The sequence below is a fragment of the Anopheles gambiae genome, chromosome 2 (assembly GCF_943734735.2).
Source record: "Anopheles gambiae chromosome 2, idAnoGambNW_F1_1, whole genome shotgun sequence".
In the NCBI taxonomy this organism is placed as follows: Eukaryota; Metazoa; Arthropoda; class Insecta; order Diptera; family Culicidae; genus Anopheles; species Anopheles gambiae.
Window position 1 is genome coordinate 108156764 of NC_064601.1, and position 24146 is coordinate 108180909.

General features: G+C 51.1%; 3 protein-coding genes across 4 annotated transcripts; 2 read left to right on the forward strand and 1 right to left on the reverse strand.

Moving 5' to 3' along the window:
- Positions 1 to 269: 269 nt before the first annotated feature.
- Positions 270 to 5856, forward strand: LOC5667196 (muscle M-line assembly protein unc-89). Of its 2 annotated transcripts, XM_061647104.1 has the most exons (4): positions 270 to 465; positions 537 to 1127; positions 1213 to 2214; positions 3778 to 5856. In XM_061647104.1, the coding sequence occupies exons 3-4, from the start codon at positions 1982 to 1984 to the stop codon at positions 5579 to 5581; spliced, it is 2037 nt and encodes a 678-aa protein (XP_061503088.1). In that variant the 5' UTR covers positions 270 to 465; positions 537 to 1127; positions 1213 to 1981; the 3' UTR covers positions 5582 to 5856. The 2 variants fall into 2 exon arrangements, with proteins under 2 accessions (XP_061503088.1, XP_001688116.2); XM_001688064.2 differs by lacking the exons at positions 270 to 465; positions 537 to 1127 and having other exon boundaries at positions 1184 to 2214.
- On the reverse strand, positions 5839 to 14106 carry LOC1270196 (myosin-2 heavy chain). Its single transcript, XM_308874.5, has 6 exons — positions 13524 to 14106; positions 12766 to 12841; positions 8703 to 12703; positions 8563 to 8634; positions 8361 to 8483; positions 5839 to 8297 (listed from the first exon to the last, which is right to left on the reverse strand). Exons 1-6 carry the CDS (start codon positions 13605 to 13607, stop codon positions 8271 to 8273), a joined length of 4383 nt encoding a protein of 1460 aa, XP_308874.5. The 5' UTR covers positions 13608 to 14106; the 3' UTR covers positions 5839 to 8270.
- A 1041-nt stretch (positions 14107 to 15147) lies between these two features.
- LOC1270195 (pre-mRNA-processing-splicing factor 8) lies at positions 15148 to 23981 on the forward strand. Its single transcript, XM_061647102.1, has 8 exons — positions 15148 to 15308; positions 15548 to 15817; positions 15898 to 16660; positions 16739 to 16864; positions 17191 to 18052; positions 18139 to 18963; positions 19038 to 19230; positions 19507 to 23981. Exons 2-8 carry the CDS (start codon positions 15559 to 15561, stop codon positions 23643 to 23645), a joined length of 7167 nt encoding a protein of 2388 aa, XP_061503086.1. The 5' UTR covers positions 15148 to 15308; positions 15548 to 15558; the 3' UTR covers positions 23646 to 23981.
- The last annotated feature ends 165 nt before the right edge of the window (positions 23982 to 24146 follow it).

Here is a 24146-nt window from a genome sequence, read left to right on the forward strand (position 1 = left end):
TAAGCAAAAAAAACAGTGAACAAATAAGGTCTATTTCCCGCTAGCTAATATCACACGTTCTTTTTCGAAGCAAGCAACCGGGTGAGTCCTTCGACATTTCTGCCATTCCCTTCCAGCTGTGTAAACACGGGTACGCGTAAGTGATCACTCAGTCAAAACGGTACCAAAACGGTTTAAAAATGTTTCGTTTCCGTCCCCTATTTTTGAGTCGGAATTTCGCAGTAGGTAGCAAAGCGTATGATGATGACCTTGCTCTTGAAATCCTTCAGTCTTTTACCTGCAGCATTGATGCAGCCGTCCCTTCGAACAGGTAGAAACCCCGGATCCGAAGGGATGGTATACGAACACGACGAAAAAGAAAGGGGTGCGAAAAACCAACCAAAAATAGATAACAACAAAAAAACACGTTAAAAGGGAATGATTTAAAGGGTACGAAAATTGAAGCCCAACAGAAGCGCTGAGAAGGTAATTTTGGTTTAAATTTCTTCCATATGTTTAAATGAGTAAAATCTTCATACATTCTCTTTTCGCTCCAGGCTCCCCTAAACGAACTCGCATACGATGATGACGATGAACATTGCCGCCGACGACATTTAAACATCGTTTCACCCCTTCAACTCCCGGGCGACCCAGGGGGGGACTTGGCACTGTGTATTGGTTAGCTGGTAGTGCGTCACGAGCGCTACGCACCTTCCCCCCTTCTCAGCGTCATCATCCCCTGCAGCGCGCTACCCACCCTCCCCCGGTGTCGGTCCATCGTATATTTCGCAACGATCTCTGGCGCATTCTCACTCTTTTCGTTTGACTCTCTGTCGCTCTCTCGCTCTCCTATTGAGTCGGCTGTAACGGCTGATGGTAGTGGATCACGTTTTCGTTATGTTTTAATGCGCAAAGTTATACGCAAAAGCAACCCCCCGCACAGCAGCGCACTCCGAACTAACCCCGTCACACGAACACACACACTCATCCGCTAGCTGTCTCGGTTCAAATTGCGTTGGCATATTGTACTCCCGCCGGCTATATGCTCCACAACGACTTAAGCCCTTTATGGGGGGATGATGATGATGACGATGATGACGATGTTGTGCCCCCACAAATACAACGACACAAAACGCTCCTATACCATTGTAAGTGGCTGGGTTTTGAGCGGCCAGCGTTCCGGGGACCAGAGCTAGTTCGGTTTACGTTTCGCTCCCTTCTTTGTCGTTTTAGGTTCTCGCAGGTGTTCGACGCTCTCAGGCTCTCGACGTTCCTATCGTGGTGGTAATGCAAGGCGCAAAGGGACTTACTTACCTTCGAGAAGTTCAGCATCAGCAGAGGTGAGAAAACATACAACGGCCACGGCAGGCAGGCAGACAGGCAGACAGGCGACCAGGTAGCAAAGCCTCGCTATAGAAGAGAGTACGAGAGAGAGAGTGAGAGCGCGCGCGCGGCCATACGCACACACGGGATTTAGGCTCACGCGGGTAAAGGGAGACAAACGCGCATTCGGCCAGAAGTTGTTGTGCTGGAGAGTTTAAACTGATTAGTCGCGTTAGTTGCTGTTCCTCCATCGCGGGTGACGGTAAGACTAAAGTGTGTATGTGTGTGCGTGTGTGTATAGAAACCACAATAATAGCTACGCGTAGAACAACCTGATCGGAAAGGTGTTTTTCCCCGTGCTGCTGCTACAAACAAAGCGGTTCCAAAGTGATTTGATACACAAACACCGTACGTGAGCACAAAGGTCGTGTGCTTAGTGCAGCATAAAATCGCATTTAAAATACCTCTAATAAGTGTGTGTGTGTGTGCGTGATCAAGCAATCGTTTTTGTGCGTGCGTATCTCCCATACTGCTGCGCTGCTGTTGTGTGTAGCGCTTGTTCGCGTATTTTTCGCACGTGTTGCCGGTACTTCCGGTGGTGGCAGCAACAGCAGCAACAGCAGCTGCGCGTATAAGAAAAGTGTTGATCGCACTCTCTGTCATCCACTCTCGGCGGAGCATGGAGCAAAAGGGAACCAACAATGAACGGCGGGTGGACGACAGTCATCATCAAACCGGCGGCGATCAACAGCAACAACAACAACAACAGGCAGCAGCCATGATGATGTTCGCCGAACTGCGGCAGGAAATTGGCAAGATCGATGTGTACGCGGAAACGATCGAGCTAACGTACCATCTGCGAAAGTTCGGTGAACTGTTCCGGCGACGCATTACCACCGAGCAGCAGCTGAAGTAAGTTTCGTACATGGGTGGAAGAATGGCGAGCTGCTCTGCTGGCCGTAGCTATATTTTCGATCGATGCTCTAATGCAGCTCTTCCAAAGCTGAGCGAGTGTGTGCAGCTCTCGAGTGGTGAATGTGATGTGGTGTTGCAGTTGTTGCACCGGGCTCCAAACCGGGCTCCCCGTCCAGAAACCAGTTTGCTGACAAACGTCAGATATTCTCCCTTCCCTTTTAAAAGGCTCTCTCTTTCCTTCGGAGGTCTTTGTGGCAGGAAGAAACGGCGCCTTTTGGAGAACTTTTTTGTTGTACCGCCAGTCGGCTGCTCCGTTGAGGAAATAGTTTCCAATCAATTTTTGAAAATTGCCAATTAAGTTGGCCATTTTGGTGGTTCCCTTTTGCGCCCTCTTTCCGTCGAAGCCAACATCGAAACAAAGATGGAGAGATGAAGTCTGTCTCGGAAGAGAGATCACCTGTCCTTCACAAAGGTTAATGCGATTGATACGGGGCACCAGACGCACAGCGTTACACATTTGTGCTGTGTATATGCTTCTCTTTACAACGCACCAACACACAAACACACACACACATACAACCAATGTGGCGTGTTTACCGGCTTTTCCCTCCGTTTGATTATGCTCTCACGATGCTCACAGACACCCAAGCGTTGTTTGTTGATCTAAGGGTGGAAGTGTTCTCACGGCACACACACACAAACACACAGAGAAATGTGTTGTTGTTGATTTGAATCGAAAAAAGATATTTTTTTCCACGTTTCTTGGTTTGTGTGACTGATATATAGAAAGAGAGAGCTGGTGTGTAGTGCTGATAACGTACACATACCACCCGCCAAGCGCACAAGTGGGATGGTAAATTACAATACCAACAAACGTAAAATAGCGCATCTATTTTAATACGGCGATAAAGCTGTGTAAGCGCGTTGTTGTGGTTGAAGTTGTTGCTTTTTTTGGGGCTTTTTTGAGCACGTGGCGAGACGATAGATTGGTAAATATTTTGAAAGCAAACGTAAAAACGACCACAGCATATTACCGTTTGTTTTACATTATCCTTTGCTTCAGAATTAACTGTTGGAGTTCTAATTCTTAGTAAACTGAAATTGTTTAACCTCGCCGCAAGCAAAAGCAGAGCAGCACAGTTTTTGAAGCTGAAAAGCTGCACACGGCTGTGTGTCACATTTACATAAACGCAACTCCCTCTCCCTTTGCGAAGCGTATTCAATTGTTATTTACATCTCACTGACGCAGAGCTCTGCATGAATCATTTGCGTAAACGCCACACGCGCAATAAGCACGTGGCCCTGAACGGTGCCGCACGTGTTGCGTATCGTTCCAAAAGTTTTTCACCTTAACGCGCTAAGCCACACGGTGCAGCACAGAGAAACGCTCATTTTGATAAGGCTTCCCGAAAGGTTAGCGGGCTAAATGTGACCGTTTTTTCGAAACATTTCCATCTAACATTATGGAGACGCCTGGTGGTAGGAGCGGTCTAACATGTGCTTGTGTACTTTCACCATCAATTAACACCTTCTTTCTCTCTCTCTCTCTCCATTTTACAGTGATCTTTTCCTGCATCTCAACGAGGCGGCGCTGGCCGACAGTGGGTTCGCGATACAGTTTGCGCTCGTGTTCGCTTCCCGGCAGCTGGGCGACGTTCCGATCGGTGGCACGAACGTGCGCAACGCCATGATCACCACGCTGCAGCACAACTTTCTCGCGATCGAGCGGCTGAAGCAGGAGGGCGGGGAACGGTTCCACAACTCGATCATACTGCTCGGCGAGTACTACAATCGCAAGATGGTGGGCCATGGTTGTCGTATTAAGATTCTCGGCCAATCGTTGCTGCTGCTGCTGACGTCCGAGCTGGAGCAGGAGATTAACCGGATCTGCCAGCAGCCGGCGTCCGCGCATCGGTTGGATCCAAAGTTTGCCAAGGTGCTGCTGCAGCAAATCACACTGAACGGGACGGTTTGGAAGGAGGTGCACCAGAAGGAGGCGAACGATCTGCTGTACACGATGCGGAAAGCGTTGATTGTGATACCGAACCTGTGTGCGCCGGCGAAAGCCTTCCTGCTGATGGCGCTCGATCTGTACAGTGGGAGCTTGGGCAACGAATTGCTCGACAAGCTGTACGGGAAGTATCTTACCGAGCCGAACAAGGAGGCTGAGCAAGCCGCTGTGAATGGTGGCACATCAAATGGTCCTACTGATCCGCCCAGTAGTGCGCACAATCAATCGGTTATCAATGGTGAAAAGAGTGTGGAAAAGCAGGCGAAAAAAGATTCCCAAAAGGACACAGCGGTGCAGCAGAAGCCAAAGGGAAGCAAATCCAACGCACCGTCGGGCCGTTCCACGGGCGGTGGAAAAGCCGCGAACCAGAACCTCACCACAAACGATAAGGAAAACAAACGCCGTACCACGCAAACCGCGAAGGCAGCTCCGGCAGCGCAGAAAACATCCCCGAAAGCATCCACCGGTCGTTCGATTCGGGTGCACGAGGACGGCAACATTGTGGCCACCATTGTGACGCGTGACACTCCGGCAACGCCGACCAAGAAACATCACCCCGCCGCACCAACGCAACCTACTCCAGTGCCAAATGCCGCCGGCCCACGCTCTCCAACGAAAAAGGGACTATCGCCGCGCATGGAAAAGCTGGCAGCACTGCCCAAGATCACGATCACCTGTGCGACACCGTCGCCGAAACGGACGCAGGACAAACCACCATCGGCCGTATCGCCCCGGGCCGTGCTGGGACCATCGATAGGCAAACAGAAGCCACACCAGCCGCCGAAAAGTCCTACCCACGGCCGCGAGCAGTACGGGATGAGGAACGTGTCGGAAGCTTCCGGTGGGCGACAGGATCGTGCTCGTGGTGCTGCGGCCACTGGCAAAGAAGCGACGGTGCGAGTTGTTGAAGCCATTTCCCCAGTGGGCGTTAATGAAACACGTTCACAACACGAAACAAGGGTCGAGGAACCGCAACCGATTGTGCTTCCCGAATCGCCAAAGCGTTACGATTGGTCCGATCCGACGCCAGTCGATCCTACAGAAAGTTGGAGCTACGTTCCACCACCACCATCACAACCGGAGCAGCCTAGCAAGACGGTCGAATGTGCGACAACAGAACCGGCGACAAGACACGATCTTACCCCCCGCGACGAACCCGGCACGAAAAAGACGGACGACTCAACCGGTGCGGCAGACGTATCGAAGCCGAAACACAAGGTGAAACCTTCCTACTTGCGGGAGGAAAATGTGGAAAATCTCTCCTGGGACGTGCTGATTCCGCTGGAGGACGAATCGCCCCAGAAGGTGAACCCGCACACCAAATCGTTCCTATCGTTTTTGGCCAGTGAATGAACGCGGCGAGGGTGCCTTAACTAGTATTCCCCTAGCAGCAAACCACGGATTGTATAATAATGGTACCTTAGACATGTTAAGCGCAGAAAGCAGCAAACCGAGCATTTAGTGATGAAATAGGATTAAGAAACGTGTGTAATTGTAGAACGTTGAGGTGCATGATTGCGTTTAAAAGTGTGCCGTCTTTCGGAATGCCGGATGAAGAGAAGAAAGCATCAACAACTAGACAAAAAAAACGGAAAAACGAAATACAAAAGTGTCTTTTGATAACAGAATGACTATTCCTTGCATGTTTTTGTGTTGCTGGCATATATCACGGCGCGCGCTCGCGCTCCTTTCACATTTGTCTAATGTTTTAGCTACAATACATTTCAGCCTTTCTCCTGCTCTTGGCGTTTTAGTCGTGTTAAAACGAACCCGCTTTTTCGTTTACTCTAAAGCATTCTTCCTATTCGGCTATTGGTTAAGCAGCCATTTAGCGGGGCGTTATCGATGGAGAACGACTCTGCAGAGAAACCGTTTGCAATGTTTTTGTCTTGATTCTATCCCTTTTTTGAATGTATGTATGTAGATGTGAGTTTATGTTTTACTTGTTACTGAATAATTATTCCTATATATGTTTCTTACCATACTAATTTACAACGGTAGTCAACAACCGATCGGGGCGTCTGAGAAGCTCATATTCGTATCGATTTACAGCTAAAGAATACTGGGTGTAGGTGAGTGTGTGTGGCGTTGAGTAGTCGAAGTAGTTTATGCTTCCCGATGCGATAATGACACTAAAAACCATCCAACTAAGGGGGGATGATGCGCGCTACAGCAGAACAGCGTTACCCTTTTTGGCGTTTACCCGAGCAAAGCAAAGGAAAGCTGACAAGCTGTGTACGGTCAATAGTCCTCTACTTGTCGCAATCACAAGGATATTGCTTCCGGCTGCAGGAAAACAAAGCTTGTCGTGTTTTGCTGGAGACGGATGCTGTAGCGCAATAACGCAACACTAACTCGTCAACCATTAGTGGTGAGCTTTTGCCTAAGGCCTAAAGCTGTATCCGCTGTCGTTTAAACACGGTCGATCCTTTTCGTTAGAGGAAGTTAGAAAGCAAACGATGGTGGCAAACAAAAGCCTTTCTTTCTTAAACTTGGGAGTTGTTTGGTTGTAATCTACTCATTCAACAACACTTGCTGCGGTGTCTAGAGTTGTCATTTATCATTTTCTTCGTATATCTCATTGTTTACTCTCCGTCCATTCCACTAAAGTATTAATCTATTATTGCAGTGACAAAACCAAAGGAATATCTATCTAAAATAAAACTAAACAAAACACAACCTATTGAACAAGTTTTCTGTAACCAAAAATTGCAACCAAAAATAAAATGCTTCTGCAACTGCCAAACAGTACGCGGGGGACGGACAACGAAGCACAACGAAAGAATGGAAAGAACGTTAGTTAGTGAGGTATTGTAGAAATCTAAAATGCACGGTAGCTAAACTTTTGAAGTTCGAATCAATAGTAATCGCATCCGCTAATCCTAATCTGTCCCATTTCCCATTTGCTACATCGTTAGCTTTTTTCCTAAAACCCTACTTTCCTTCACTCGTCCTGCAAAGCTAATCGAATCGGACGCATGGGGAAAGATTTAACTAGTTTCATAATTATGCTTGGTTTGATGAGGGTAAAGATCTATACACACGCCAGGCTAGGCAAAAGAACGTGCTTTGAATATGGTACTTGGTCATTAAAGGCTACAAGTTCTCCAAGATCAAGTATCAGAGTAATAGTAAATTGGCTGATGCGAGAATTCTCCTGTTTTTTTAAAGTGATCGATCGTTTGCTATACGACGAATGAACACATTTGCTTGCGCCTTGAACTGCAATTCCTTCGGCCAGACACATACATATGCTGCCCTTGTCCTTGCTCGCTATGGAACATTCGGTTTTTGTTGTTGTTGATATAATGGTTTTTGTTTGCTAATCTCCTCAGTAGACTGATAAAACAGTGCAAGTAGTAGTAGTTGGGCGTTTGGGAAGGTTAGGTAAAGTAAAACACCCCAAAACTAACATACAGGGTCTTCATGAGATTCTCATAGTTCTCACTTCCTTGACTCTTTCTTACGAGAAGTGAACTGATGAACTGTCCAATGATGGAAATTGGACTCTACGGCATCCTTATTGGACAGGATCTCATTGGAAATTCTGGGTAGATTTGCACAACAAGGGTGCTATAGAGCCCAATTCCCATTACATTCGGTTCATTTCACTTAAGAAGGAGTCAATCAAGTGTCCCACAGCTATGAGAACTTCTGGAAAACCCTGTAAACAACAGAAACAAGGATGAAAAATTAAAAGGAAAATGCCTTCACTAAAACCCTTCAACAACGGTTCAGCACGCTCAGAAAGGGATCAGTTATTTATACTTCCCCAACGGTATGAATAGTTGTTAATAATTATAATAATAATAATAATAATAATAATATAACATGTATATATAAATACAATCTCGCTTCCCCCGCTCGTCTCTATACAAGTCTAAACTCTGTCTGTCTATCTGATAAAAAAAAAAACAAACAAAAGAAGAACAACCAGGACGAAGTTGAAGCCGTGTATCGCAGCACATTAGAAAAACTGAAAACCATATCCTCCCTTGCGATACTGCTGCGTTTGCTGCATTGCTGCCATCGTCTTTTCCTGCTATAGTAGATTGTTTATCTGTCCCATCTGAAGGGAAAGAGGAGACAAACCATAAATAACCAACCAGTTTTGCGCTCTTCGATTACTTACCAATGATCTTCGATGCGCTTCCTTTTCGATTACAACTTGCGTCTGCTGGGGGGAAAACTTTAGGACGGCCGCTATCACCTTCACAAGGGTGCTGTTGTTGCCGGTAACGCTGCCGCTGAGATACTGTCAAAAAGGAAGAAAAGAAGCCGTTTAAAATTTCCTGTTCCAATTGGGATGTTTACAATAGAGCCATGCCTATTACCTGGAATAGAATGTTGCGTAAGTACTCGAACTCCGTGTTCGCGGCAATTCCTTCATTGTGATGCATGGAAACCTGCGGTGAAAGTAAACGCTCAGTTAATAGCTTTTGTAAGCACGTAAAACCGGGCTCCTTTCCCTTACCAATGTTTCGTCCAACTGCCGGGACAGTTTGTCGTTTGCCAGCTTTAACCGCTCGTTCGACTGCTCCAGGATGAGATAGTTCTCACACTTTTGCTCCAGGAACAGGTTCCGGTTCGACACGTCCTGCACCTCGTGCATGATCTTTTTCAGCTTGTTCTCCAGCTCCTCCTTCTTGTTGCGCAGCTCCTCGTACGACTGTTGCAGCTCAGCGGTCGCCCCGTCCGTACCATCGTGCGGAGCGCTCGCTACCGACGACGAGGCGGTCTTAAGTTGTTCGATTTCCGCCTCGAACCGCCGCACGTTTTGCTCCGTTTCGGCGGTAAATGCAGCCAGCCGCGTGCGCAACTGCTCGTTGTCCGTCTCCAGCCGATCCTTTTGCGCCCTTAGCTCCTGCTGCGCCTGTTCGTGCTCCTTCACCTGGCTTAGCTTTTCTACGATCGCCGCGTTTAGCTCGTTCTTTAGCTCGTCTAGATCGCGGGCAAAGTTTGCGTTCTCTAGTCGTAGCTCCTTTTCGGCGTCCTCTTTGCGGCTAAGCTCTTCCAGCTTCTGTTCTAGCGTTTGCTTTTCCTTGGACATCTCTTCAAGCCGTCCCTCTAAAGCCGTTTGCTCGTCCCGTAGCGTTTGCTTTTCCTTCCTCATCTCTTCTAGCCGTCCCTCTAAAGTCGTTTGCTCGTCCCGTAGCGTTTGCTTTTCCTTGGCAAGCGTTTCATCACACTCACTCCGCACATGCTCCGCGACACCATCCAGCTCCGCCCGAAGCCGTTGCTCCAGCTCTTCCAACCGTTGCTTGTGATCCGCTTCCTGTTTCTTCTCCTTCGCCACAAACTCGTTGATCAGCTTGGTGATTTCCTTGTCGCGCTCTTCCAGCATCGATTCGGTTTGCGACTGCTTGGTGCGCACCGTCGTCAGTTCCGTCTCCTTCGCGGCCACACGACCCTTCGCTTCCTGCAGCTCACCCTGCAGCTGCTTGTTGAACGTGTTCAGATACTCGTTCTCGATCTTCACCTCCTCGTAGCTGGCGAGCCGCTTCTCCAGATCGGTCGCGTTCCGGCCGAGCGATTGCTTCTCCTTCGCCAGCTCCTCCATCTGCCGCTGCAGCGCGTCGTTCTGGTCCATCAGTCGGCGTTTGTCGCTCTCGAGCAGTGCCTTCAGCTCGTGGTGCTTCCCCTTGAGGTAGTCGTTCTCGCTGCGCACCTTCGCGAGCTCCTCCTCGAGACACTTGTTCGTGTCGAGCACGCACAGCTTCTCCTTTTCGCGCGCCTCCATTGCGTCCTGTAGCGATCGGTGCTGATGGTCGAGAAGTTCCTTCTCGTTGAAGAGCCGCGCATGGTCGCCGGTACACTGGCTGAGCTGCTCCTCCAGCTTGCCACACTTTTCCTGGCCCTCGCGGGCGCCCTGTTCCGCTGCGCGCAGCGCCGCCGTCAGCCTTTTCAGCTCCTCCGCCGTTCGGCGACTGCTTTCCTCGAGCAGACAGTTCTTCTCCGCTAGCTGGGAGTTTTCGCACTCCACCTGCTGCAGCTTGGTCTCGTGATCCTTCACCTTCGCCGCCAGCTTGCCGACCGTGTCCTTCTCCAGCTTCACCCGGGCCTCACAGTGCTCCCGCTGCAGTCGCTCAATCTTCTCCTCGAGCGTCTGTTTCTCCTCCTGCAACTTGGAATGTGCCTCCTTGATGTCCTTCAGCTGCTCCTCCAGCCGGCCGATCTCTTGCAGGATGTTTTCCACCTGCGCCTTCAGTTCCGTCTTTTCGCGTATTTCACGCTCGAGCGTTTTCTCCAGATCACGCTTCTCGCCGCGCACCGTTTCGATCTTTGCCCGCAAGCTGGTTCCTTCCGTTTCCAGGTCCGCCTTCTCCTTGTGTGCACCTTCGAGCTTCTCCACCAGCTCGTCGCGCTCTTCGCCGAGCCGTCGGTTTTCGTCCGACTTTAGCTCGAGCACGTGGTTCAAATCGCGCGTCGTTTCGAGCAGCTTCGTTTCGGCCGCCGCCATCGAGGCGCGCATCGACTCCTGCAACGAGCGCAGCGCTTCAGATTCGGAGTTTTCATTGATTATCTTCAAATTGCGCACTTCCTCCGTGAGTGTTTGCTTTTGCGCGGTCAGCTGCTTCATCTCCTGGCGCACCTGTTTCAACTCCCTCGCGAGTTCGTCGTTTGCCGCTCGAAGACCATTCTTTTCCTCCTGAATCTTTTTCTGCTTGCCGCTCGTTTTGTCCAGCTTTTCCTGCAATTGTTCCAGCTGTTCGGTGAGCTGGCTGTTGCGTTCTAGCAGCTCCTTCAGGCTGGCCTCACTGCTCTTACGATCGCGATCGTGCAGTTCGTTGGCCGCATCCAGCGCTTTGGTCAGCTCGAGCAGCTTCTCCTGATCGAGCGACTGCGATTTGCGGAACGCCGCAAGCTCTTCTTCCGCCTGCTGAAGCTTTTTCACACTTTCCTCCCGATCCTTGCTGTGCTGCTCGGTCTGTTGGTTCTGCAGCCGTTCGATTTCCTTTTCCCTCTCAGCCAAACGTGCCTCCGTTTGTTTCACCTGCTTTTCAAGGCTTTCCCGGTTCGTGCGAGCTTCGGACAGTTGTTGTTCCTTCTCGTTTAGCTGCTGCTCAACTGCGGCCACCTTTTGGGCGGATTCTTCCACACTTTTCTTCGCCTCGTCCAGCTCCTGCTGTAGCGTTTCGATCTCCGCCTTCCGATCGAGCGATTGGGCCGTCTTCTGCAGCTCCTGCACCTGCACCTGCAGATCCGCCTTTTCCTTCTCCATGCCCACCAACCTTGCGTCCATCTCGCTGCCCTTCTTCTGCAGCTCGCTCTTCTCGTAGTCGAGCGTGAGGTTCGTTGCCTTCAGCTGCTGTTTGTCCTTCTCCAGCTCCATGATCGTGCGCTCGAAATCGATAAACTTCGACTCGAGCTTGTTCTTCTGCTCGTTGCACGTGCCGAGCGTACTCTCGAGCTCCCGCACCTTCCCCGCCACCTTGCGCACCTCGGACAGCTCCTTGCCCAGCCCGTCCTTCTCGAGCAGCGTTTGCTTCATGTTCTTCTCCAGGCTGGCCAGCTGCTCCTTCAGCTTGCGCACTTCCGCCTCCTTCGCTTCCAGCTCCGAGTGGATGGCCATCTTGTTCTCCGCGATCGTGATCGTGTGCTCCTCTTCCCGCTTCTTCAGCTCGCTCACCTCCAGGCTCAACACGGCCTTCTGGCGCAGCTCGTCGTTCAGCTTCGACTCGAGCGCCTTGATGCGGTCCTCCAGCGGGCCGGTATCACGCAACGGTACGTGCCCATCCGTGTTGCCGTTCGCGCCGTCCTCCCCGGCCAGCGAGATGAGATCCTTCTCACCCCCGCTTACATTCCCGTTCTCGCCCACCATCTCCAGCTTCGAGCGGAGCGTCTTCACCACACACTGCAGCTCGTCTATCTCCATCCGCAGGGCGGAATCGAGATGCGCTTTCGCCTGCTGCTCCAGCACGCACTGCTCGCGCAGCTCGCTCATCCGGCGCAGCGCTTTGTCCTGCGTTTCGACCAGCACCGCCCGCGCCTTGTTGTTATCCTTTTCGAGCTCGCGGTAGCGGCGGGCCAGCTCCGTGTACCGTTCGCGATACTTCTGGTACCGATCGAGTGCCTTCTTGTACGCCTGGAACAGCTTGTCCTTGCTTACCAGGTCCAGCTGGTTGGCGTTGGCGCTGCCGGACACGGATTCCGTCTCGCTCGCGGAGATGTCCACGTCCGTTTCGAGATGATAGATGGCGGGCGAGTCGTACACTGGAAGACGGAACGACACATCGCTTGCCATGGACGAGTTCGATAGCCGGCGGGTGCGGGGCTGCTGCTGCTGGCTGGCGGATCCAGCCGAACCTGGGCTGGTAAGCGGCGTTGACGGGGAGATGCCATTGTTAAGGCTAGTGCTCGACAGTATCGAGCTGCTGGCTGATGACGCGTTCGCCACGTTGCTGCTGTTTGGCTGTACGGGAGTGCTCGTGCTGGTGGCGGCCGTTCCTCGCTGCGGAGAGTTTTGAGGTGTATCTACAAAACGGAGTAGGAGGATTATTTTGCCTGTAAACGAATTATAGCGAATACTTTCATACCATCTTCCGTGATGCTGAAAAAGTTTTCACTGCCAGAAACTTCGGAGGTAGTAGAGGATGCCGAGCTTACTGCGGCCTGCAAAGTAAAGCAAACGGTAAAGTATAATTAAAAGAGCGCAGCAAAAGTATGTGCTTTGCACATTGATTCAGTTCCGAGTGGGCGAGTTACAACATACAGCAGCATTCTTCCACGTCAATCTTTGACATAAGTGCAAAATATGCTAATCATCTCCCTCATCAGTGCAGTGACCCTGCCCTCCGCTAGGGAGTGATGTAAAAAGAGCGAAGACGACACTTCACACCCTCGCCAGCGCCTGCTAAGAACATTAAGCAGACCGATGGCCCCAATGTAAACAATGTAAACACTACCACCGTGAGACACAGCAGGCGTTTGTAAATGTACGGGGCTTTCACCCTTTCCCCCCTTACGACGTGCTTATTGGGCGAGAGAAGATAAACAAAGTCGGTGAAGGGGTCAAGTGAATGATGAGCGACAATGCTCATTACAAATTGTTTCCTTCTGCATAAAATATGACCTAAAGGGTGGCAAATTGAAAAAACGCACCTACACAGTAACTAGCGCACTGGGAGGGGTTTGGGAATGTCTCAAACACAGCACAAAAAGAGAGAAGCAAATGGCGATGACGAGGATGGTGATCTTTCACTTGGAATGCCACTCGATTACGAAAATTTGCTGGATTGCGAAAGCTGCTGCCGCGCTCCTCATACCACCACCCACCGAACGCACCCCTCCGTACCTGCAATCCTTTCGATATCTGCTCGAACCGTTGCGGCGACTGTTTCACTTCTTCCGCGATTTTGTCCTTTAACTTTTTGAACATTTTGGGCCCGAGTTAGTGCTGTGGCGCCTTTGAGCAAAGCTATTCACACTTCTCACGGCGATCCCCGTGGAACTCGTTCTGCCGTGACCTGTGATTTGTTCGTCGCCCTACTACGGGAGATGTGCACTGGGCGATGCACCGATTACATTGCACTGCACACTACTTTTCGCCTCGCACGCCAACCCCGTGAGCACTTGACCCCGTTTTCTGGCGCAGCGCCGTTCGGAAATCGGGGACACACTGCCTACGAGACGGGACAAACACAACAACACAAAAAACGGATCGTATTTCGGTGCTCACGATCCGTTCGATACGGTACGGACTTGGGATGGAAGATTAGAAAACTACGTGTAAGAATTTTTTTTCACTTTCTTCTTCCCACCCTTCTTCTGACGTTTGCATTTGACAACAGACAACAGTTTGACAGTGATTAAGGGTGCTGTCTGATTTGTAGCTATTGGGTCGCAAATACACGACGCGAGGTTTGCTCGGTACCGCACGATCGAACTCGTATAACTCGGTTGTCAATCCAGCCATAGCAAGGTGTGTTTATTAAGGAGGTGAATTGTTAGCCCGTTTTCCGGGCGCCATCATTGAGTATTGTTATGTCAAATCGCATACAATTTTCTATACCCCCCCTCCAGCCCTCCCCGATTTTAATACCGGAGCCCACAGTATTGTTATGTCAAGTCGTGAAATGTCAATTTGCTCTGAAGCACTTCACCTCCTAATATCCATACACCTTGAGCCATAGCAATGAAATGTCATTCGAACCGAGGAGACTCACAAACGCTCAAGGCACCGACAAACCGACGTGACACTTCGAACAAAATGAGATTCAAAAGTTGTCTCCTTATTTCAAATGAAGATACGTTAAACACTAGCGCCATCTCTATAATGATTCGCTTACTACACTGACACAGAGAAGGAACTGCTAAATCCCCTTTTTGTTTTTCTTCGCAAATTCCAACGCGTATTGTTTTATGTACTTCTCACACCTTTTGCATTGATTTGGAAACTTATAAAATGATTTTCCTGGGTGTTTTGTCCAATAATTCTCACAAAATCTTGCCTCACACTTCCTTCGCAATTTGTATTTAGAAAAGTTGTTTACATCGAAGCAGCTGTGAACAGAGCTTACTTTGACAGAAGTGATCGCCTCACTGGTAAATGACAGTAATTTCGTGTGGGACACTTTTGTAACGCCAGTGTCACGTCGGTTTGTCGGTGCTCAAGGTGCATCTACGGAATTGCGAGCGAGAGTGCAGGGGATTAAGCGGATTATTTTTTTGTTTTAGCAAAAGTGCAATTTTTGCACTGATTTGAGCTGTCAAATCTAGAAAACTGAATTGCATATATTTGGTTTATATTAATTATAGCTAGCGACTATTAATTTAAATAGAAACAAACACTTGGAACAGATAACACAGCTATTTTCAAACAAGGTCGTGTTTGTTTGTCTTGTTCGATTTTTGCCAGAGCGCCGTCTTATTTCGACCGCGCTGGCAACGAGATCGTTGAATTCGAAGCCGTCGATCCACCTCTGTAACCCAAAGGGAATTTTGCAGAAGTGTCAACCTTGGACAAGGGAAAGCTCACGGACTGCGTAGTGTGGAACTTTATCTTAATTTTTTACCTTAATTACCTCTTAAAACTGGCAAATAAAACCGAATAAACATAGTTCTAGCAGTAAGAAGCAACGTAAGTATGAATTCTGCCCGCAAGCTGCTCGAAAAGTGGCGTAAAAATGGAGTGAAAATGTGGCTTGTTTGCGCCGGGCGTGCGGAGGAGCGCTAGCGTATCATGGCGGCCAATTTCACAACCTCACCAAACGGGGCTTGTCTCGTGAAAACAGTTTTCGTAAACCAATTGTTGTACATACTGTGTTGTTGTTTGCTGATTGTTTTTTTCCCTCCCCTCATCCGTGTGTGTGCCAATAGGTCCGGTCAAAATGGCGATCCCGCCATACATGATACCACCCAACCAGTGGGCCCAAATGATGGCCGCCCAGCAGCAAGTGTTTGCGGTGCAGCAGGCCCAAGCCCAGGCACAGGCTCAGGCGCAGCAGCAACATCAGCAGCATGCCCAGGCTCACATGCACGCCCAGCAGATGGCCGCGAACCAGATGCAGATGCCGCCGATGGGTCACATACCGCCCGTGCCACCGAAGCCGGATGTGGTGCTGACGGAGGAAAAGCTGCAAGAGAAAGGTTCATTTGCGAAATGATCGAACGTTAAGAGCATGTTTTTAATAGCGTCGTCTCTCTCTCTCTCTCTTCTACATTTGCAGCTCAAAAATGGCAACAGCTGCAGACAAAACGGTTCGCGGAAAAGCGCAAGTTTGGGTTTGTGGATGCGCAAAAGGAGGACATGCCGCCGGAGCACATCCGCAAGATTATACGCGACCACGGTGACATGACGAGTCGCAAGTACCGACACGACAAGCGTGTCTATCTCGGTGCGCTGAAGTACATGCCGCACGCCGTAATGAAGCTGCTGGAGAACATGCCCATGCCGTGGGAACAGATTCGCGACGTTCCCGTGCTGTACCACATTACCGGTGCGATCACGTTCGTGAACGAGATTCCGTGGGTGATCGAACCGCTGTACATTGCCCAGTGGGGCACGATGTGGATCATGATGCGTCGCGAAAAGCGCGATCGACGGCACTTCAAGCGAATGCGCTTCCCACCATTTGACGACGAGGAGCCGCCACTTGATTACGCTGACAACGTGCTGGACGTGGAGCCGCTGGAAGCGATTCAGATCGATCTGGACGGGGAGGAAGACGGCAGTGTGTACGATTGGTTTTACGAGCATCGGCCGCTGATTGGGACACCGCATGTGAATGGGTCGACGTACCGGAAGTGGAACCTTACGCTGCCACAGATGGCCACACTGTACCGGTTGGGCAATCAGCTGCTGACCGATCTGGTGGATGATAATTTCTTCTACCTGTTCGATCCGAAAAGCTTCTTCACGGCTAAAGCGCTCAACATGGCGATCCCCGGTGGGCCAAAGTTTGAGCCGCTCATTAAGGATCATAATGTGGGGTAAGTTGGAGATGAAAAAGGTTATCGTAAAGGCATTTAGTTGATTTTTGTTTGTTTCTACATTCATCTCCCCGCTAGCGATGAGGATTGGAATGAGTTCAACGATATCAACAAAATCATCATTCGCCAGCCGATTCGTACAGAGTATCGTATTGCATTCCCCTATCTGTACAACAATATGCCCCACTTTGTGCATCTTTCATGGTAAGTTTTGTGGTGTTTTTATATTCTTTTTTAAGCTATGACCTGATTTTCAACATCCATCTACTGTTACGTTCGTACGAAAGATTCTTACGAACGCGCCAATCAATGTTCGGTGGTAGAGCAATAAGTCCTTAGAATTTGTCTTACTACTATAAAGCGTTTTCTTTATCCCGTTCGTATTATGGTGCCAATGTTGATCGCTCGATCGAAGCTGTTAAAGCGATCGCTAATGCCCATGAACATATTTTATAGGTTGCCCATTTCATATCAATAAGCGCATTATTACCATTCGGCTAATGTAGCTCTTCTCTGCTCGTTCCATAAAGGTATCACACCCCGAACGTGGTGTTCATCAAGACGGAAGATCCCGATCTGCCCGCCTTCTACTTCGATCCACTGATCAATCCGATCGCCCATCGGCATGCGGTGAAATCGATCGAAATCCTGCCGGACGACGATGAAGAGTTCATCCTACCGGAAGAGGTGCAACCGTTCCTGCAGGACACGCCGCTCTACACCGACAACACGGCCAACGGCATTTCGCTGCTGTGGGCGCCGCGCCCATTCAACATGCGGTCGGGTCGGTGCCGGCGAGCAATCGACATTCCGCTGGTGAAAACGTGGTACAAAGAGCACTGCCCCCCGGGCCATCCGGTGAAGGTTCGCGTCAGCTACCAGAAGCTGCTGAAGTACTACGTACTGAACGCGCTGAAGCACCGGAAACCGAAACCGCAAAAGAAGCGCTACCTGTTCCGTTCCTTCAAGGCGACCAAGTTCTTTCAAACTACGACGCTGGATTGGGTCGAGGCGGGTTTGCAGGTGTGCCGCCAGGGCTACAACATGTTGAACTTGCTGATTCACCGCAAGAACCTGAACTATCTGCATTTGGATTACAACTTCAATCTGAAGCCGGTGAAAACGCTCACCACCAAGGAGCGCAAGAAGTCTCGGTTCGGCAATGCGTTCCATTTGTGTCGTGAAATTTTGCGCCTCACCAAGCTGATCATTGACTCGCACGTCCAGTATCGGCTGAACAACGTCGATGCTTTCCAGCTGGCCGATGGGCTGCAGTACATTTTCGCCCACGTTGGCCAGCTGACGGGCATGTACCGGTACAAGTACAAGCTGATGAGACAGATTCGAATGTGCAAGGATCTGAAGCATCTCATCTACTACCGCTTCAATACGGTAAGGGAGAATATTTGGGAAAATGTATACTCTTTGTGCAATGTGAACTGATTGTTGCTTTGCTTTTCTCTCTCCTCTCGTTGCAGGGTCCCGTCGGAAAGGGTCCGGGATGCGGTTTCTGGGCACCGGGGTGGCGCGTTTGGCTGTTCTTCATGCGTGGCATTACGCCGCTGCTGGAGCGCTGGCTGGGTAACTTGCTTTCGCGTCAGTTCGAGGGTCGCCACTCGAAGGGTGTCGCCAAGACCGTGACAAAGCAGCGCGTCGAGTCCCACTTCGATCTGGAGCTGCGTGCCTCGGTAATGCACGACATCGTCGACATGATGCCGGAAGGCATCAAGCAAAACAAAGCCCGCACGATCCTGCAGCATCTGTCCGAGGCGTGGCGCTGCTGGAAGGCGAACATTCCCTGGAAGGTGCCCGGTTTGCCGATACCGATCGAGAACATGATCCTGCGGTACGTGAAGATGAAGGCCGACTGGTGGACCAACACGGCCCACTACAACCGCGAGCGTATACGGCGCGGTGCGACGGTGGACAAGACGGTGTGCAAGAAGAACTTGGGCCGCCTGACGCGTCTCTACCTGAAGGCGGAACAGGAGCGGCAGCACAACTATCTGAAGGACGGTCCGTACATTTCGCCCGAGGAGGCGGTGGCCATCTACACGACCACGGTGCACTGGTTGGAATCGCGCCGATTTGCTCCGATTCCGTTCCCGCCGCTGTCGTACAAGCACGATACCAAGCTGCTCATTTTGGCACTGGAACGGTTGAAGGAGGCGTATAGTGTGAAGTCACGGTTGAATCAGAGCCAGCGCGAAGAGCTCGGGTTGATTGAACAGGCGTACGACAATCCGCACGAAGCGTTGTCTAGAATTAAGCGTCATCTGCTGACGCAACGTGCATTTAAAGAGGTAATTGTCGGATGGGACGGTTGTTGAAGAGCTGTTGTAGTAGTAATGCATCTGTCTAATGCCTTTCTTTACAGACCGGAATTGAATTTATGGACTTGTACAGTCATCTGATTCCGGTGTATGATGTAGAGCCACTGGAGAAGATAACCGATGCGTACCTCGACCAGTATCTGTGGTACGAGGCCGATAAGCGACGACTGTTCCCGCCATGGATTAAGCCGAGCGATACGGAACCACCGCCACTGCTCGTCTACAAATGGTGTCAAGGTGGGTAGAGCACCTTTTTCGGAAAAATACCACAAACAAAGGATAAAACAGGCTGTGGAGCATTGGACATTGCCGGTGTGTGTTTTGTGACAATGAGATTTAATAGTTTAAGTTCATCCCCTTGTTGCAAACCTCACGCTGGCGGTGTTTCCGACTGACATCGATCAACCTTGGGAAGAAAAACGTGTTAATAATCTTGAACTATTTGCAATTACTTGGTAACTTTTTCTATTACAATCGATTAACTTGATGTTCGCATTACTTCCCCGTCGCCAGGTATCAACAATCTGCAGGATGTGTGGGACGTTTCGGAGGGCGAATGCAACGTGCTGCTCGAATCGCGCTTCGAGAAGCTGTACGAAAAGATCGATCTGACGCTGCTGAATCGACTGCTGCGCCTGATCGTGGATCACAACATTGCCGACTACATGACCGCCAAGAACAATGTCGTGATCAACTACAAGGACATGAACCACACGAACAGCTACGGTATCATACGCGGCCTGCAGTTCGCTTCGTTTGTAGCGCAGTACTACGGGCTGGTGCTGGATCTGCTCGTGCTCGGTTTGCAGCGGGCGAGCGAAATGGCCGGTCCACCGCAGATGCCGAACGATTTCCTGACGTTCCAGGACGTGGCGACGGAGTCGTGCCACCCGATCCGGCTGTACTGCCGGTACGTCGATCGGATTCACATTTTCTTCCGCTTCACGGCGGAGGAGGCGCGCGATCTGATCCAGCGCTACCTCACCGAGCATCCGGATCCGAACAACGAGAACATTGTGGGCTACAACAACAAGAAGTGCTGGCCGCGGGATGCTCGCATGCGGCTGATGAAGCACGACGTCAATCTGGGGCGTGCCGTGTTCTGGGATATTAAGAACCGTTTGCCGCGCTCCGTTACGACGGTGCAGTGGGACAATACGTTCGTGTCGGTGTACTCGAAGGACAATCCGAACCTGCTGTTCAACATGTCCGGGTTTGAGTGTCGCATTCTGCCCAAGTGCCGTACGCAGAACGACGAGTTTACGCACCGCGATGGGGTGTGGAATTTGCAGAACGAGGTGACGAAGGAACGTACGGCCCAGTGCTTCCTGCGCGTGGATGACGAGTCGCTCAGTCGGTTCCACAATCGCGTGCGGCAGATTTTGATGGCATCGGGATCGACGACGTTCACGAAAATTGTCAACAAGTGGAACACGGCGCTGATCGGTCTGATGACGTACTTCCGCGAAGCGGTGGTCAACACGCAGGAGTTGCTGGATTTGCTGGTGAAGTGCGAGAACAAAATCCAGACGCGTATCAAGATTGGATTGAACTCGAAAATGCCCTCCCGTTTCCCGCCCGTCGTGTTCTACACGCCCAAGGAACTGGGTGGTTTGGGCATGTTGAGTATGGGCCATGTGCTTATCCCGCAGTCGGATCTGCGCTGGTCGAAGCAAACCGATGTGGGCATTACGCACTTCCGGTCCGGTATGTCGCACGACGAGGATCAGCTGATTCCGAATCTGTACCGCTACATTCAGCCGTGGGAGAGTGAGTTTATCGATTCGCAGCGTGTGTGGGCCGAGTACGCGCTGAAGCGCCAGGAGGCGAACGCACAGAACCGTCGCCTCACGCTGGAAGATCTGGAGGACAGCTGGGATCGGGGTATTCCGCGTATCAACACGCTGTTCCAGAAGGATCGCCACACGCTCGCGTACGACAAGGGCTGGCGCATCCGGACGGAGTTCAAGCAGTACCAGGTGCTGAAGCAGAATCCGTTCTGGTGGACGCATCAGCGCCACGACGGCAAGCTGTGGAATTTGAACAACTACCGCACGGACATGATACAGGCGCTGGGCGGTGTGGAGGGCATCCTGGAGCACACGCTGTTCAAGGGCACGTACTTCCCCACCTGGGAAGGTTTGTTCTGGGAGAAGGCGTCCGGCTTCGAAGAGTCAATGAAGTACAAGAAGCTCACCAACGCCCAGCGGTCCGGTTTGAACCAGATTCCGAACCGTCGCTTCACGCTCTGGTGGTCGCCGACGATCAATCGTGCCAACGTGTACGTCGGTTTCCAAGTGCAGCTCGATCTGACCGGCATTTTCATGCACGGCAAAATCCCGACGCTGAAGATTTCGCTGATCCAGATCTTCCGCGCTCACTTGTGGCAGAAGATTCACGAGTCGATCGTGATGGATCTGTGCCAGGTGTTCGACCAGGAGCTGGACGCGCTGGAGATTGAAACGGTGCAGAAGGAAACGATCCATCCGCGCAAGTCGTACAAGATGAACTCGTCGTGCGCGGACATTCTGCTCTTCCCGGCGTACAAGTGGAACGTGTCGCGCCCGTCCCTGCTCGCCGATACGAAGGACACGATGGACAACACGACAACGCAAAAGTTCTGGATTGATGTGCAGCTGCGCTGGGGCGATTACGATTCGCACGACATTGAGCGGTATGCGCGAGCCAAGTTCCTCGACTACACGACCGATAACATGTCGATCTATCCGTCACCAACGGGTGTGCTGATTGCGATCGATCTGGCCTACAATCTGCACAGCGCGTACGGTAACTGGTTCCCGGGCTGCAAGCCACTGATCCAGCAGGCGATGGCCAAGATCATGAAGGCTAACCCGGCGCTGTACGTGTTGCGCGAGCGCATCCGAAAGGCGTTGCAGCTGTACAGCTCGGAACCGACCGAACCTTACCTGAGCTCGCAAAACTACGGCGAGCTGTTCTCGAACCAGATCATTTGGTTCGTGGACGACACGAACGTGTACCGAGTGACAATTCACAAGACGTTCGAGGGCAACTTGACCACGAAACCGATCAACGGCGCGATCTTTATCTTCAATCCGCGCACGGGACAGCTGTTCCTGAAGATTATCCACACGTCGGTGTGGGCTGGGCAGAAGCGTCTCGGTCAGCTGGCCAAGTGGAAGACGGCGGAAGAAGTGGCGGCCCTCATCCGTTCGCTGCCGGTCGAGGAGCAGCCGAAGCAGATCATCGTGACGCGCAAGGGCATGTTGGATCCGCTCGAGGTGCATCTGCTCGACTTCCCGAACATTGTGATCAAGGGCTCGGAGCTGCAGCTACCGTTCCAGGCGTGCCTGAAGGTGGAGAAGTTCGGCGACCTGATCCTGAAGGCGACCGAGCCGCAGATGGTACTGTTCAACCTGTACGACGATTGGCTGAAGACGATTTCCTCCTACACGGCGTTCTCGCGTTTGATTTTGATCCTTCGCGCACTGCACGTCAACACGGAGCGCACGAAGGTGATCCAGAAGCCGGACAAAACCACCATCACCGAGGCGCATCACATCTGGCCGACGCTGACCGATGAGGAGTGGATCAAGGTGGAGGTTCAGCTGAAGGACCTTATTCTCGCCGATTACGGCAAGAAGAACAACGTCAACGTGGCATCACTCACGCAGTCGGAAATTCGTGACATCATTCTCGGTATGGAGATCTCGGCCCCGTCCGCCCAGCGTCAGCAGATTGCCGAAATCGAGAAGCAGACGAAGGAGCAGTCCCAGCTAACGGCAACGACGACGCGCACGACGAACAAGCACGGCGACGAGATCATTACCTCCACGACGAGCAACTACGAGACGACCACCTTCAGCTCGAAGACGGAGTGGCGAGTGCGAGCGATCTCGGCCACCAACCTGCACCTGCGCACGAACCACATCTACGTCAGCTCGGACGACATCAAGGAGACGGGCTACACCTACATTCTGCCGAAGAATGTGCTCAAGAAGTTCGTCACCATCTCGGATCTGCGGGCCCAGATTGCCGGCTATCTGTACGGCGTCAGCCCGCCGGACAATCCGCAGGTGAAGGAGATCCGGTGCATTGTGATGCCGCCGCAGTGGGGCACGCATCAGCAGATCAATCTGCCCAGCTCGCTGCCGGCCCACCAGTATCTGAAGGACATGGAGCCGCTGGGCTGGATACACACGCAGCCGAACGAGCTGCCGCAGCTGTCGCCCCAGGACATTACGACGCACGCGCGCATCATGTCGGAGAACCCGACCTGGGACGGGGAGAAGACGATCATCATTACGTGCTCGTTCACGCCCGGCTCCTGTTCGCTCACGGCGTACAAGCTGACACCGTCCGGCTACGAGTGGGGCCACAAGAACACGGACAAGGGCAACAATCCGAAGGGCTACCTGCCGTCGCACTACGAGCGCGTGCAGATGCTGCTGTCGAACAAGTTCCTCGGGTTCTTTATGGTGCCGGCGCAGGGCAGCTGGAACTACAACTTTATGGGCGTGCGGCACGATCCGAACATGAAGTACGAGCTGCAGCTGGCCAACCCGAAGGAGTTCTACCACGAGATCCACCGTCCGTCGCACTTTTTGCTGTTTTCGAGCCTGGAGGAGGGCGGCGATGGTAACGGGGCCGACCGGGAGGACATGTTTGGCTAAGGCGATGGGGCCTAGAACGTCGGGATTAGATTGTGTGTGCGTGTGTGTGTATGACATTGATACGATAAGGCAAATATGATTAAAGTACGTCAATAAATAATATGTTTTACTTACGCTCTTTACAAATACGCATTTAAAAACGGGCTTGTGTTTAAATCAGTACAGTCATACAGTATGAAGTAGAGAGATTTGTTTGTGTTTGCAAGGGAATTTTGCAAAAATATAAATCATTTGTATTAGAGAAAACTAAATCATGATCGATAACTAAATTCAATTGTAACTGAAATCAATTGGTTAAAACATACAGACTGTAATAAATGCCCGAGTACAACAATATATGAATGCGTTGCTTTACTGCTTTCTATTTTCCGAAACTATGCTTAGAACAACTTTCAAATTATAAAAATCTGCTGAATTATTAATAGTTAGAAGAATATTAACGTTCAGTGCCTTGTGTACATCAATCTGGGATCTGATCGCAACCTAACGCTAGGCAGGTAC